The sequence below is a fragment of the Ursus americanus genome, chromosome 17, assembly GCF_024610735.1.
Source record: "Ursus americanus isolate L20-20 chromosome 17, mUrsAme1.1.p, whole genome shotgun sequence".
In the NCBI taxonomy this organism is placed as follows: domain Eukaryota; kingdom Metazoa; phylum Chordata; class Mammalia; order Carnivora; family Ursidae; genus Ursus; species Ursus americanus.
The window spans coordinates 39950518-39965830 of NC_142143.1; the positions used below are offsets into that span (position 1 = coordinate 39950518).

Genomic DNA, 15313 nt, shown 5'->3' on the forward strand with positions numbered 1-15313 from the left:
AAAATATATTCATAACTGAATATAGAAAGTAAAAATGTGATTTCTTTACAAACTTTAAGTCATGTAGGATAAGCTTTCTGACACTTTAAAAAACTCAGTAATGCATTAAAAATTCAGTGAATACATTATTTTTAAATGATCATTTCTTCTGATCAAAAATGGACTTCTCATGTTCAAAGTTATTAACATATTACTTTATCTACATGCATTAAAGTCTTTATATATCTACCATTTAAGATATCACACCCAGGTATTTAAAAGACTGCTTTTAAATTCTTTCATTGCCTTTTTTGACACATTCAAACTGACCCTGTTTTTGGAAAAGTATTCATAAACTTGCTTTAAACAAAGTTTCTATGTTTACTATTTCTACCTAATGAAAATATAAGAAATGTACTAGGCTTTGTAAATATAAATGAGGAATCAAAAGCTACTTAACACTAAGAAAAACAATGTTGTTAAAACAACACATTTCTGAAGCACAAAGTATCTGAAATACTCAAATACTATTTTCAAGATTTTATGCAGGTCCAAGCATCAACAGCTAAAAATCGCTTGAGAATAAAGCTGGGTAAATGTACATGCAAAGAATACCGAACCCTGGTATTTTTCAGGAGCAGGACCTTTACACGCTATAAGTTTCAAAAGGTGCTAACATGTAAATAGCTCAGGTTCTTTTTTTTTTTTTTTAAAGATTTTATTTATTTATTCGACAGAGATAGAGACAGCCAGCGAGAGAGGGAACACAAGCAGGGGGAGTGGGAGAGGAAGAAGCAGGCTCACAGCGGAGGAGCCTGATGTGTGGCTCGATCCCATAACCCTGAGCCGAAGGCAGACGCTTAACCACTGTGCCACCCAGGCGCCCCATGGTTCTTAAAGGCTGGATTAAATTTGCAAGGGAGGTAAGCAGCAGCTCAAGAGATGACTACAGATTTAAAAGGGACAGGATATTCAAGAATTATATATCAGATGAACTTACAGAAGTTCTTTGCTTGATATTTAAAGGTAAAGAGATGAGATATCTTTAAATGGTAGTTTGAACTTAGCTTTAGTAATAGGTCACACACCGTTTAATTTTTTAAATTTAAGAACAAAAATTTACAAACTCTCCATAAATGGCATGGTTGTTTTGTAAAGGTTTAAAACAACCTTTTTTTCCTTATAAAATCAGAAAAAACTAAAAAGTATAAAGGCAAAAACAATACCTCCACAACCCAGGGACAATTCTTTTTATATTTGGTATTCTGCATTTTTAATAACTGAGATCATAGTATTTTTATGAACATTAGTAAAACAAGTAACACCTATTAATCAACTATATGCCATTTAATCTGCACAAAAACTTTATCCTAACCATGTTACAGAAGACAAACCTGAGGCAGAGGTTGACTAAATAGTCCAAAGCTACAGAGTAAATTAAAGGCGGAGCAGGTATTAAAATCCAGGCTCTTTCTACCTGTGCTATTCTGCCTCTCCAATGCACTCAGCAGAAGATACTGGGTCATTAGTTATTATGAGAACAATATCTTTGGGTATGAACATACTTAAGTCTTGATGTATATTTTTATATTGTCAGATTATTTCCAGAAAGATACACCAATTTAAAATCCCACTAACATCACATATTGCTTGACTACTACATTTCCATCAGCTTTGAGCAAAGAAAAGAGTTGTCAATTTCAGAAGCAAAAGAAACCTTATTTTATTGTCTTAATTTGTATTCTGTTTTTATGTTTAAATAGTCCTTCGATTAGATAAAGAAGAAGTATGTGTCATCAATGTTTTCATTTAAATGTTTATGGAATCTTTTCTTACATTTAACTCTTTAATCTACTTGGATGTTATTTTGATGCCTGCTGTGAACTGCAGCTCTAATTTGCCATAATACCCAACAAAATAAAACAGAAACAGCAAACCAAATGAATCAACTATCTGCAAAAAATGAGCAACAACTTCAAAAAGGGGACAAGCCACACTATACCATGAAATTCAACTGGAAATCAAGAAAAGACGACCCCGGTAAGGCAAGCTGCCTGGGGTAGTTCTTAATCCCACCTCCACTGTATAAATAGCATGGAAAATGCAGACGAGAAGATAAAGTCAGAATTCTCATCAGTCTCCTGGCCCTCTGCTGTGGACTGAATCATGTCCTACCCCCGACCCCCTCTCCCACTGAAATTCATATGAAGCTCTAATCTCTAATGTGACTATTGATGGAAATGGGGTCTCTAGGAGGTAATTAACGTTAAATGAGGTCATAAGGGTAGGACCCCAATCCAACAAGACTGTGGCTGCATAAGATTTAAGAGGAAGAAAGAAACCTCATTCTCTCCCCCTGCTCTGTAGGACACAGGGAGGAGGTGGCTGTTTGTAGGCCAGGAAAAGAATCCTCACCTGAACATAATCATGCTGGCATCCTTATCCAAAACTCTGAGAAAATCAATTTCTTTGTTTAAGCTAATCACTCTATGTTACTTTGTAATGGCAAAGACCTAAACATCAAGTTATTCTACAACTTAAATAGAATTTTAATCAAAATTGCATTAGGCTTTTCATGGAACTTAAAAAAGCTGATTCTAAAAAATCTAAACAGAAGAACAAAGTGCTAAGAAAGCAAAAATATTCCTGAGAAACAAAAAAGCTGGAAAACTTGGGCTACTAGATATCATGATTTAAGACTAAAGCTTTAGTGGGGAGGTGAGGTGGGGGAAGGATGGGGGAAATAGGAGAAGTGAATCAAAAGTACACATCATGATGAGCATTGTGTAATATACAGAATTATTGAATCATATTGTACACCTACAACTGATATAACATTGTATGTTATCTGTACTAGGAGGAAGGGAGGGAGGAAGGAAGTTAGGAAATTAAGAAGTTAGAAAGCAAGAAAGGAAGGAAGGAGAAAGCTATGGTAATAAAATAGTACTGACACAAGCAAAGAGATCAATAAACTGAATAGAGCACTGGAAAACTGATAAATATCAAGGTTGATATTGCAACTGAGTGAGGAAAGGGTATACTGGAGCAGTGAGTTCCCTAATAAGCAAAAAGGAAGACAGACACACACCCCCCGCACATCATTCATTATACACAGTAGTCAAATATACATGAATTAAGAAATACATTACAGATTATCTTTAATGACTTCAGAAACACCTGCATGTGCGCACATGCACACACACATACACACACACACACACACACACACACAAATGATATACAAGAATATTTACAGCAACACTGTCAGAATTCACAGAAAGTAGTGACTGGGTACCTGAAGACAGTTTTAAAAAGCTGAGAGAATATTATAAGAAAATTAGAATAGATACATAAAAAAACTGAAGAAGCCCTAACAGTAAACTGCAGGAAAAAATGCTTAAGAGGAAAATGTATAGGAGAAGATGGTGAAAATGATAATTTAGCAATGTCTTCATTTTTATATATGTAATCATCCCAGCTTCTAGAAGTTCTTTATATCCATCTTTAGTTTAAGCTTAATTTAACTTAAAACACGACTGAAAACTAATTTTAGACATAAAATTTCTAATAGCCTATTATCAATATTTTTTCACTTATTACATCCTAAGTATAAACCCACATCAAGTCTTAGAAAAGCACTGTAATGGCTATTTTATCCCATACTACACATAGCTAATTGATAACAACTATTATCCATTCAGGATGGATACTTAGGTTATTTCCATTTTTTCCCTATTATAAATAGTACTACGGCCAACAGCCTTGCAAATAAACTTTAGATCTTATCTCTGACGATTTACTTATGAATGATTAAGGGTATTTTTAAAGCTCTTTCTACATGTTGCTTTTCAGGAAGGTTTAAAAACTTAAAATTATGTTCAGAGTATAAAATAAGACATTTGAAGATACACTGTTATCAGGTCAAAAAGTTGGGCAAGACTCTTGATCGTTACCTATCTATGTGACTTTGGGCAAGACACAACTTCTCTGAACCTCAATGTTTCCATCAGTCAGAAAACAGGATTAGGATTTATGTGGTTTGTTTTTCTAATCTCAAAGCATTGCTCTGAGAACCGAGTCAAACAATAGATCTGAAAGAACTATAAACCAAAAAGCACTGAATAAATGTAAGGTATATATGAGATGATAATTATTTAATGAACAGTAGAAAAGAATAAAAACTTACTTGTTAGGACAAATAATTTATATCAATACAAAATTCATTACACCACAAAACACTTAAGTTGGGTATCCTATTATGAGAAACTAAAAGTTTATACAGTTGATCCTCACGCCTACTTGCTGACATTTATTTGTAACCCCAAAATCAATACTCATGGTGCTTTTACAGTCATTCATGGATATATGCAAAGTAGCAAAAAATATGAGGCACCTTCTGTACGCAATGCCAGCTGAGCTGAATGAGGCAATAGTCTGCCTACTTGTTCCAGCTCTCTCATACTGTAAAAACAGGTATCTTTTCATGGTCGATTCTGTGCCACACTTTTTGCCTATTTGTGCTTTTTGTTGGCGATTTTGCTATTTAAAATGGCCTCCTAGTGTAGTGCTGAAGTGCTACCTAATGTTCCTAAACACAAGAGGGCTGTGATGTGCCTTACAGAGAAAACAGGTGTTGTCAGATATACTTTGTTCAGGCATGGGTTATAATGCAGCTGGCTGTGAGTTCAATTTCAATCAATGATAAATATTAAATTTTATATTTATACAGAAACACATATAAAACCAAGGGTATATACTGATTGGCTGACAAAAATGTTGTGACCAGAGGCTTGCATTTCTTTTTCTCCTAGGAGCAACAGGTTTAGTATTTGTTAATTCAGTGTTTGCAGCAACTTCATAGAACATAATTACCGCATATAAGGAAAATGGACTGTAACTCTATTTTTCACAACTGGTCTGATCAGTTTTAATTACATATGTAGTCATGAGTTGCATGAGGAAGTGGTGGAATCAATAGCAAACAGGCTGAGGTCAACAAGAGAGAGAGTCCCTGACAAGAGCTGCCATTTTTAACTCCATTATCTTAATCGTTATCTTACATCATGAACCTTATGACGCTTTCCTGTCTAACATCCTTTGTGCTTCCATTATAAATTATTCTGGGCTCTTTCTGTTCCTTTCCTATATAAGTTTCCTGAGCTCTTATCTCTGGTCTCAAAGTTTAATACTGAAAAACAAACATAGCTCTAAAATCATATAGGGCATAGAGATCTGGTTCTTTTATAACACAGAGACTTACATAAAGCTTTTTTTTTTTAAATCAGAATTTAAAGTTATTTGTGATTTCATTCCACATTCCATGAGCAGCATATACACATACACAAACATTTGAATAAAAGAAACCGTAAATGCACACTTAAAGCCTATGTGGACACAATGATCCAAAAAGTCATGCATAAGATAATAACACACACTTATTTAACATTTCTTACATGTCAGGTGTGTCCTAAGTTTTAGTTCATTCATCTTCTCAAGAACTCTGAGACAGTACTATGATCATCCTTCCTTTACAGACAAGTATAAAAACCTGGTATTCTCATACTACAATTTTTATTTGAAAAATTAAATATATGCAATTTGTTCAGAGCATCTAAAAAATGAACTATATGCCAATCTATTCTAAAGGCAGAATTATTCAAATAGGGCAAGTTAAATTGACTTGATTGTGCTGCCCTTCCTTTAAAAATCTACCTCTTACATTCTCAACTCCTTAGCTCTGGAAACTTGCATAGCTATTTTATTCTATCTCCAAATAAGGAAAAAAAGAAAAAGGAAAAAATTCAAGTCGGACTACCATAAAACTCTCTGGCATGAAGTTTTCATTATTTGTAATTTACTAATTTTCCTGCTTTTCTCTCCACTTATATGCACAACAGATTAAGAGAACAGCAACAGTCTAAAATTATTTTGAGATGTGAATCTAACTTTTTTCATGATATAAAATTTACTGTCCAATTTAGGAAACAAAATGAGAAAATATGTCTGGAATACTAATGTCATTTCAGAGGTCACTGCTTTTTATAAATTTAAAATAGATGAGGTAACAAAAATAAGCAGATCTGTTTTACCTAGACTAAATGTTCCAATAAGACCAATTCTAATGTTTAAAGAACAATTTTTATGTCAAAGTTTAGTACAAGGCAGAATGAGCTAGCAAAAACTGCCACATGGAAATATTTCAAAAGATACTTATGCTAAGGAAATATTTTTTAAGCTCTATACTTTCTGAAAGTAATTACATAATGCTATAAAAACGTAAGAATGACAAGTGTAGCCACAATTCTGTGCCTCAGTCTCAAAATAAGCATTTTTTTCAATACTTTGTTTTTGTTTAAAAAACACAAGACAATAAGAAGAACACATGTTATAACATGCAAGACTGTGAAGCGAAACTAGGTATTAACTAAAATTGTTCAGAACAATCGTTAGTCAACAAAAACTGCATTTCATTTAAAACCTATCTTATATTTTTTATGGTAATGTTTTGAAAAATGATTTATTAACAGATATTTGTGAAACATGTGCCTTTATTTTAATAAAACAGACTGTCTTACTGATTGAGCTTTCCCTACATAAAAATATCAAAAACTGACAATGGTCTTATTTCTTTGATACACACACATGCACACACACATATTTACAATTTCAAAGTATATATTACTTTTTTAAAGCATACTACACTGAAATAATCAGCAAATATTTGAAGATACAGTACTGCATGCTTTTCATGATACAAAAGAGAAAATAAACTGTTACCAACCACAACAAAATAAAAAGTTGTGATATTAAGAAAATATTTAGAGAGAACAGTTTGATACTAAAACATGAAAATCACAGTTCAGTAGAAAGGTTTTGAACAGGTGTTGTTGAATCAGACTAGTATGTGTTTCTATCCCAGCCTTATCAGAGACTAGCTGTGTGGCCTTGGGCAAGGATAACAGCTTAACCTATTTAAGCCTAAATTTTCTCATCTATAAAATGTGGAGATAAAAATATAGAGTGTGTATAAAATAAGTACAAAGTATTAAAGTATTTAAGAAAATGCCCTTTAAACACACAATAAATAATAGCTACTATCATTATTACTGATGTAGTCATTAAAAGCAGCTTTCAAAAGTGACCTATTAAATATGAAACATTTTAAAACAATATTTACTTTGGTTCACACTTATTATTTTCCTAGAAATACTGTTTTACTGCAGCAAATCACGCGTAATTCAGTCCTAATGTTAAATTATTATAAAACAATCATTTAAGTAACAAAAATTGCTTTAGATATGACCTTTATAACCAAAGGATATCATTCCAAAACCAGAAGAACCACGTTACATACATCCAGAATTTGGTTGCCAAATATATTCCAAGGGGCAATGCACTATGCATTGAATGATCAAAAAAGGATCTGCAAAATACAAGTTTTTATAAAACTGAGCTCTACATTTCCTTATAAAAATGAATAATTATTTAAATGAAAATTATACACATTCCACATAGTAAACTCTGGTTTAACCAAAATCCAGAACTCCAGGATGCTTAAATACCAAGACCATTTTTCATGGTAATCAATAACAAGTGAGTGCACAGCTGAATCAGTCAGCAAGATTCTGAAGCTCCTAATTTGCCAAGAAATAGGATTAAATTCTATTCTATGTACTTTTCAACCTCAGAATTTCGGTCTACGCCTATTCTCTTAAATCAACAATTCACTTTAGTACATTTAGTAACTCTATCATTCAGCATATTATTCACCAAAGACGAATTATAATTTTGACAAACAAGTACAAAGCAATCCTCAAGTTTTTATGTTTCATTATTTCTCCTTCCCTACACACTCCTGTTAAGCTTTTAGTATAGCTTTTCAAATAGAATGAACTGGCCAATGTAATGGAAGTGAAGGTCATTATGTACAGAATTTAGAACCGGGGGAAAATATATACTAATGAATTTTATTAAACATAAGCAGGATCAACTATCCATGTAGGCTAAATAGGAAGCCTTCCTATTGATAGGACCCCTTGGAGCTCCTAGAAACACTAAAATGAGATTTATTACCTAAAATTAAGCCTCTTCCTGACAGTTAACACATTAGTGTATTACCAGTCATTCTCATCTCTGTGTGAATTATTTTCAGAACTCTTTTTTTTGAAATTCAGATGAAAACAAAGTACTAAAAAAATGGATATTACGTGGAAAGTTCTAGATCATAGACAACTGCCTAGGTTGCTGAATGGGCAACTTAAAGGAATGAGATCTAAGGATAGGAAGAAAGGAAAAGATCACAATGTTTTAAAGAAAAATGAAGGAGAAGAAAATACAAAGGCTAAGCCTTACTGCATATGCTCAGACTCTTTCTACCTTAGTACTAAAATCAAACCTCTTTCTTGCATATTGCTTATGACCAAAGAAAATATAATTTCTATGGAAAGGTAAGCTAAAGCATTGTAATTACCTAGAAATACACAATATGTATATTACAGTTAGAATTGAATGAACTCAAGTCTACTTCTACTGAAATGTTTTAAAATTGTATTTTAGCCTTAAAAAGTATATGTTAGACTTTGGTCAATGAAAGTACCTGTAGAATTTCAACATTTCAGATTGTTTCTTTCTCTGATTGACCTGGGGTTGCTGGAGGGGAGGTGGGGGGGGGGGGATGGGGTAACTGGGTGATGGGCATTAAGGAGGGCACATGATGTGATGAGCACTGGGTGTTATACGCAACTGATGAATTACTGAACTCTACATCTGGAACTAATGATGTACTACATGTTGGCTAATTGAATTTAAATAAAAAAGGAAAAAATAAAAGAGAAAAAAAGAATTTCAACATTAAAAAACCTAAAAGATTTCAGATATAAATCTGCCAAAATTCTTTAACATTAAATTAAAATGAAATATATTACATAAAGGCAATGTTCTAAACATACAAAACATTAATTTTACACAGCAGGGTCCAAATTATATCCTTTAAAGCACAGTTAAAAATACAGTTAAAAACAACACACTTACTTTGAAAGAAATTGTACTGTAGCCCAAACACCACCATACATTAGCCCTTTAATGAGCCAAGAATCAATATTTAGGTCTGCTATAAACCCAACCAGCCAAATAACTAGGAATGGAGTTCCTAGCATTACTTTCTGCCGAAATTCCTGTACAGAAAAAAACAATTAGTTAGAAAGTTTGCATGTTTCAAGTAATCTGAATGTGAACCATTGTTATTTTTGTGAAAACATGCAACAGAGAGTGAAATTCATTCATTCAAATATGTCTACTACGTACAGGTACTATTCAAGGTGCTAGTCTCAGTCTTCTATAGACAGGCATTAAATAGACAATTTAGAAGTACTTAAGCAAAATTGTGGAAAATGAGAATATAAGTTATAGGAGAGGGTCTAGATATTCAGATACAGAAGACAGCAGTACCACCTGCCAACACGTGGATAAACTAGAAAATAGTTTATGACGATACTAGCCCATTAACAGGGCCACTGGTAACAACCAGAATGACTTAATGTTCTAAGAGCTACATCAGATAAAGAAACGTGAGGATGCTTAGCCTGAAGACACTCTGAATGATACATATAAACAGTATACTAAAACCTTAAAATGAGATAGAAAATAAAACCAAACAATCTACAGGGTCCCAGAGTCCACCGAATGAAGACTAGGTGCCTCTAAACACATATCAAAGCACAATGCTTAATACTCTGGAGGTAGTTCCATTTCATTTTCATACTGATCTAGTTGTTACAAAGTCTCTACTTCTAAGTACAAATCCTATCTACTTCCTTATAACATCTATCACAGTTACATCTTCAGAGCAACACAAAGTAACATCTATTGCCTCCTCTACATAGCAGCCCCTCACAAACTGACAGGCAGCTATCAAGTCTCTGTGGAGGCACCTCAAGTGACAAAACAATATAAGATCTTCCAGCTGTGATCTAACAAAGCTCAGAGAATAAATATTACTTTCCTCCCTATTTACCTTTCCGAAGGCTAAGATATGACACTTTTTTAGCGCCCCTTTTATACTGCTGGCTTTCAGTGAGAAATAAATACTTTTTCATATAAATGGCCACGTCTTTCCCAACTTAGCCACTGTAATTCATTTTCTGAATGGTGCCTAATTTTAGCTTGAAAAATAATTAAACATAACTTCAGAGTTTAATTTTATGCTGTAGTAAAATAACTAACCCTTCCAATCTGTTTTCTTCATCTCTAGTATGCATGAATTTTATATCAAGACATTAGAGAAGATGATTTATAACTGGGAGGACAGAGTGTATGGTAAAGGGTGGCTACTGGTGGGAGAGAAGGCAGATATGCCATTGGAAAAGTATTTTCTAAAATTATCTGTAATTTGCCTTGTTTTTAGTTAAGATGCTTCTTCTCCCTCAGCAATAGCCACTATTTTTTTCATTATTAAAAATATACAATTTACATATAGTAAAATTCACCCTCTTTGGGGCATAGTTCTCTGAGTTTTAATTAACATACACCGTTATGAGTTTTGATTAACATACACTGTTATGTCAGCATGAAAATCAAAACACAGAACAGTTCTATCAAGCCCTGAAATATCCTGTGCTCCCAGTCCCAGCTCCTAACAAACACTAATCGCTACCCCTATATTTTTTGCTTTGCTGGAATGTCTTATAAATGGAATCATACTGATGCAGTCTGGCTTCTTTCACTTAGACAACGCATTTGACATTCACTCATGTTGTGTATATCAGCGTTTTTTTCCTTTTTAATGCTGACTAGTATTCTATTATAGGACGTATCACTGTTTATTTACTCATCTCCAGCTAAAGGTTTAGGGTTGTTTCCAAATTTGAAGACGGTGAATAAAGCCATTATAAACATTTGTGTACAGGTTTTTGTGTGAACATAAGTTCATTTCACTTGGATAAATACCTATGTGTGGGCTTCTGGAGTTTTTGTTTTTTTTTTTCAAAATGTTATTTAACATATGGATTCATGATACCATAAAGATGTTTAAAAAAAAAAAAGATGTAATGGTGATGTGCTGCTTTTACAGATATGAAAAATCTATTTTTTCTTGAATTTTATTATGGAAATGTTCAAATATATAGTAAGTTTGAAAGAATTCTATAGTAATTTGCATCTCCCTAATGACTAATGATGTTGAACAGCTTTTCATGTGCTTATGTGCCATTTTAATATCTTTTTTTGTGAAATATCTCGTCTTTAATCCATTTTTCTAACTGCGCTGTTTGATTTTTTTCACTATTGAGTTGCGAAATATTCTTTATACATTCTGCAAACTAGTCCTTTATTGGGATATATGGCTAGCAAATATTTTCTCCCAGTCTGCAGTTTGTCTTTTCATCCTACTTAACAGAGTCTTTCATTGGACAAAAGTTTTTCATTTTGATGAAGTCTAATTGATCAATTTTTATCAATTTATCAATTTTCATGGATCATACTTTTCATGTCAAGTCTCTTTGTATAGCCCTAGATTCTGATGATTTGGTTTTTTCCTAAAAGTTTTATAGTTTTACATTTAAGTCTGTGAACCATTTTGAGTTAACTTTTTTATACAGCATGAGGTTTGAGTAGAGGTTTATTTATTATTATTTTTTTGCTTATGCATGTCCGAATGTTCCAACATCATTTGTTGAAAGGCTGTTTCTCCTTCACTGAATTACTTCTGCACTTTTGTCAAGTCAGTAGGCATATACCTCTGGTTCTATTGCTGGGTTCTCTATTCTGTTCCACTGATCTAAGAATTTGTTCCTCCAATAATACCACACAGTCTTGATTACCGTAGCTACATGGCAGGTCTTAAAATTGCACAGAATGATTTTTTTTTTCCAAAATTGTTTTAGCTATTCTTGATCTATTGTCTTTCCATATAAATTTTAGAATAATCTTAGCTATGCAAACACGTCTTACTGGAATTTTAATTACGTTAAATTTGTATAACAATTCGGGCACAATTGACATATTTACTATGTTGAGTCTTCCATTTTATGAATACAGTATGTCTCTCCATTTATTTAGATCATCTTTGATTTCTTTCACTGACATTTAAAAAATTTTTAGTATACAAGTACTTTACACGTCTGGTTAGATTTACACCTAAGTATTCAGATTTTTTTGAGCAACTGTAAGTAATAATGTAGTAATTTTGGTGTCCACATGTTTATTGCAAGTCTGTGGAATAAAATAAAATATCCTGTGACTTGCTAAACTCATTTATTAGTTCTAGGAGTTTATATTGTAGATTCCTTGCGATATAGACAATCATATCAAGCACAAATAGGGACACTTTTATTATTTTTTCCTTTCTGAACTATATGCCTTTTAATTTCCTTTTTTTGCTTTATTTCACTAGCTAGAACTTCCAGGACTAAGTTGAATAGGAACAGTAAAAAGGATATCCTTGTCTTGTTCTTGACCTTAGGGGGAAATCACTCAGTCTTCCACCATAAAAGTATGATGTTAGTTGAAGGTTTTAGAAATGGTCTTTTATAAAGTTCAGGAAATTCTCCTCTATTCCTATTTTTCTGAGTTCTACCATAAGTGGATACTGATCTTTATCAAATGCTTTTCCTGCATGGATATAATCATGAGATTTTTCTTCTTTGTTAATATGGTAAATTACGCTGAATAATTCTGAATATTAAATGAGCCTTGCATTCTTATAATAAGCCCAAATTGGTCATAGTGCATAATTCCTTTTATGTAATGATGATTTCTGTTTGTTAATATTTTGTTAAAGATTTTTAAGTGTATAGTTGACCCCTGAATAACACAGGGGTTAGGGGTACCAACCCCCATGCAATCAAAAACCTACATATAATTTTTCACGTCCCAAAAACTTAACTACTAATAGCCTACTATTTTGACTGGAGGCCTTATCAACAACATAAATAGTTGACTAAACTTATTTTGTATGTTATAAGAATTATATACTGTAGTCTTATAGTAAAACTAGAGAAAAGGAAATGTTATTAAGAAAATAGTAAGGAAGAGAAACTACATTACAATATTGTATTTACCAAAAAAAACTGTGTCAGTAGACCTACACAGTTGAAACCTATGTTGCTCAAGGGTCAACTGTATATTCATGAGGGATATTTGTTTATAGCTCTTTGTTTTGTACTGTCTTTGTGTGGTTGTGGTACCAGGGTAACATATACTGTTTTCATTCTGTTACTTTCCTATATAAGCAATTTGCCAATATTCTTACACGTGAAGTGAGTTTCTTAGAGACAGTATAAAGTTGGGTCATGCTTTACACAGACCCAGTAACTGTCTTTTACTTGGTATATTAGAATATTTTACTGTAATGTGATTATTGACATGTTAGGGTGTAAGTCTATGATTTTATTTTTTTCTTCTTCTTCTCTATATTTCTTCTTCTTTCTCTGTTTTCTTTTCCCCGCCTTCTTGCGGGTAACTGGAAAGCTTCTTAGAATTCTATTTTGGTTCATCTATACCGTTTTCCAGTTTATCTCTCTATATAGGAGGGTTTTTTAGTGGGTACTCTAAGTATTATATAAACATAACTTATCACACTGGTGTCATCATTTTACCAGTTCAAATGAAATGTGGAAACCTTACCTGCCTTTATGTCACTCTACCCTCCCCTGTTTATAAATTGCCTCACATATATACCTACATTTAGAGACACATCAAACAGTATTATAATTTTTGCTCCAACTGCCAAGCATAATTTGGAAGGCATAAGATGAGGTCTACTGCATTTACCCATAATTTTGTTTACTATGATCTTATGTTCCAAGATTTTTCCTTTTATCATCTGCTTTCTCCTTAGAGAATGTCTTAGACATTCTTCTAGGGTAGGTCTGCTGGCAACAAATTCTCTTAATTTTCCTTTATCTGAGAATGTATTGATTTCTCCTTCATTCTTGAAAGATACTGGATTCTGGGCTGACAGTTCTTTCCATTCAGCACTTGGAAAATGTGCCAGTTTCTTCTGGCATCTATGGTTTCTGATGAGAAATCCACTGTCATTTGAACTGTTTCACTCCTATTGGCAAGGGGATTTCAAGAATTTTATTCCTTGGTCTTTGGTTTCCAGAAGTTTGAGTATGATGTATTAAGGCAAGATTTCTTCAAGTTTATTCTGTTTAGGGTATGTTCCACTTCTTAATCTGTAGGTTGGTCTTTTGTCAAATTTGGGGATTTTATGGGCCACTGTATCTTTTGGGTACTTTTTTAGCTCCACCCTCCTTCTCCTCTTTTTCTGGGACTCTAATCATATCGATGTTAGATACTCTACTATAACCACAGGTCCCTTAGGCTCTGTTCATTATTTTTTTTTTTCAATTTATTTCCTTTTGTTGTTCAGAATGTCTAATTTTTATTGTTCTATCTTCAGGGCGACTGATTCTTTCCTCTGTCCCCTCTATTCTGCTGTTGAGCCCATTCACTGAGTTTTGTAAATTTTGTTCATTGTAATGTTCAGTTTTAAAATTTCCACTTGGTTCTTCTGTATATTCTATTTCTATATTTCTACTTCATATGAGACTACTTTTCTTTCAAGCATGTTCAGAATTACTCATTGAAGCCTTTTCAAAATGGCTACTTTAAAATCTTTTTTCAGATAATTCTAATATCTCTGTCATTTTGTTGGCATCTATTTGATTCTCTTTTCATCAGTTTCACATCTTCTTGGTCCCTGGTATGATGAGTGATTTTCATTTGAAAACTGGACATTTGGGGTATTATGAAACACTGCATCTTATTCAAACCTTTTCTTTTAGACGGATTCCTCTGATGTAGCTTGGCAGAATGAGGGGACTGAAGCACCTTCTCATTACTGCCAGGTCAGGTGGAAGTTCAGATCTCAACTTGGACTTTAATGACACCTGAGGAGGGGACTCCTCATTACTGTTGGGAAAAGGTGGAACTTCCAGCTCCCCATTATACCTCTACTGATACCTCCCTGGCTGGGAAGGTTAGGAATGCCTCATTATTGTTTCCTATGTGGCCTTCCCTGATAGAGCAGGGGACGGGACCTCATTAACAGCCAGTGGGGATGAAGGTCCCAAATCCCTATTTAAACCTTCTCTGATACCACCCCAGGAAAGAAGTTGGGGTATCTCATTACAGCCTGGTAAGGGTGGAAGTCTAGGCCTTTGCTGGTGTGATTCAAAGTGGGGCCACAGTTTTTTCTGCAACATTTGGCTGTGGTAGAAAGTTATTTTCTAAAAGTCTCTATCTTGCTAAGCTGCCTCTTTTGTGGTTCTTTGGCCAGAGAGCAGGATTTTGTTGGAGCTCTTTTTGTCTGTATCTATTTGTGATTCTAGGT

General features: G+C 33.5%; 1 protein-coding gene across 2 annotated transcripts in view; it reads right to left on the minus strand.

Annotated features, from left to right (window-relative positions):
* The window catches only part of ZDHHC17 (zDHHC palmitoyltransferase 17), an 85675-nt gene that overhangs the window by 13694 nt on the left and 56668 nt on the right, over window positions 1-15313 (minus strand). For both annotated transcript variants that reach the window (XM_087868920.1, XM_087868919.1), the window contains exons 9-10: window positions 9010-9152; window positions 7300-7402 (exon numbers count right to left, since the gene is read on the minus strand). In XM_087868920.1, coding sequence (XP_087725046.1) covers window positions 7300-7402; window positions 9010-9152 — 246 coding nt within the window. The remainder of the gene's footprint in view (window positions 1-7299; window positions 7403-9009; window positions 9153-15313) is intronic.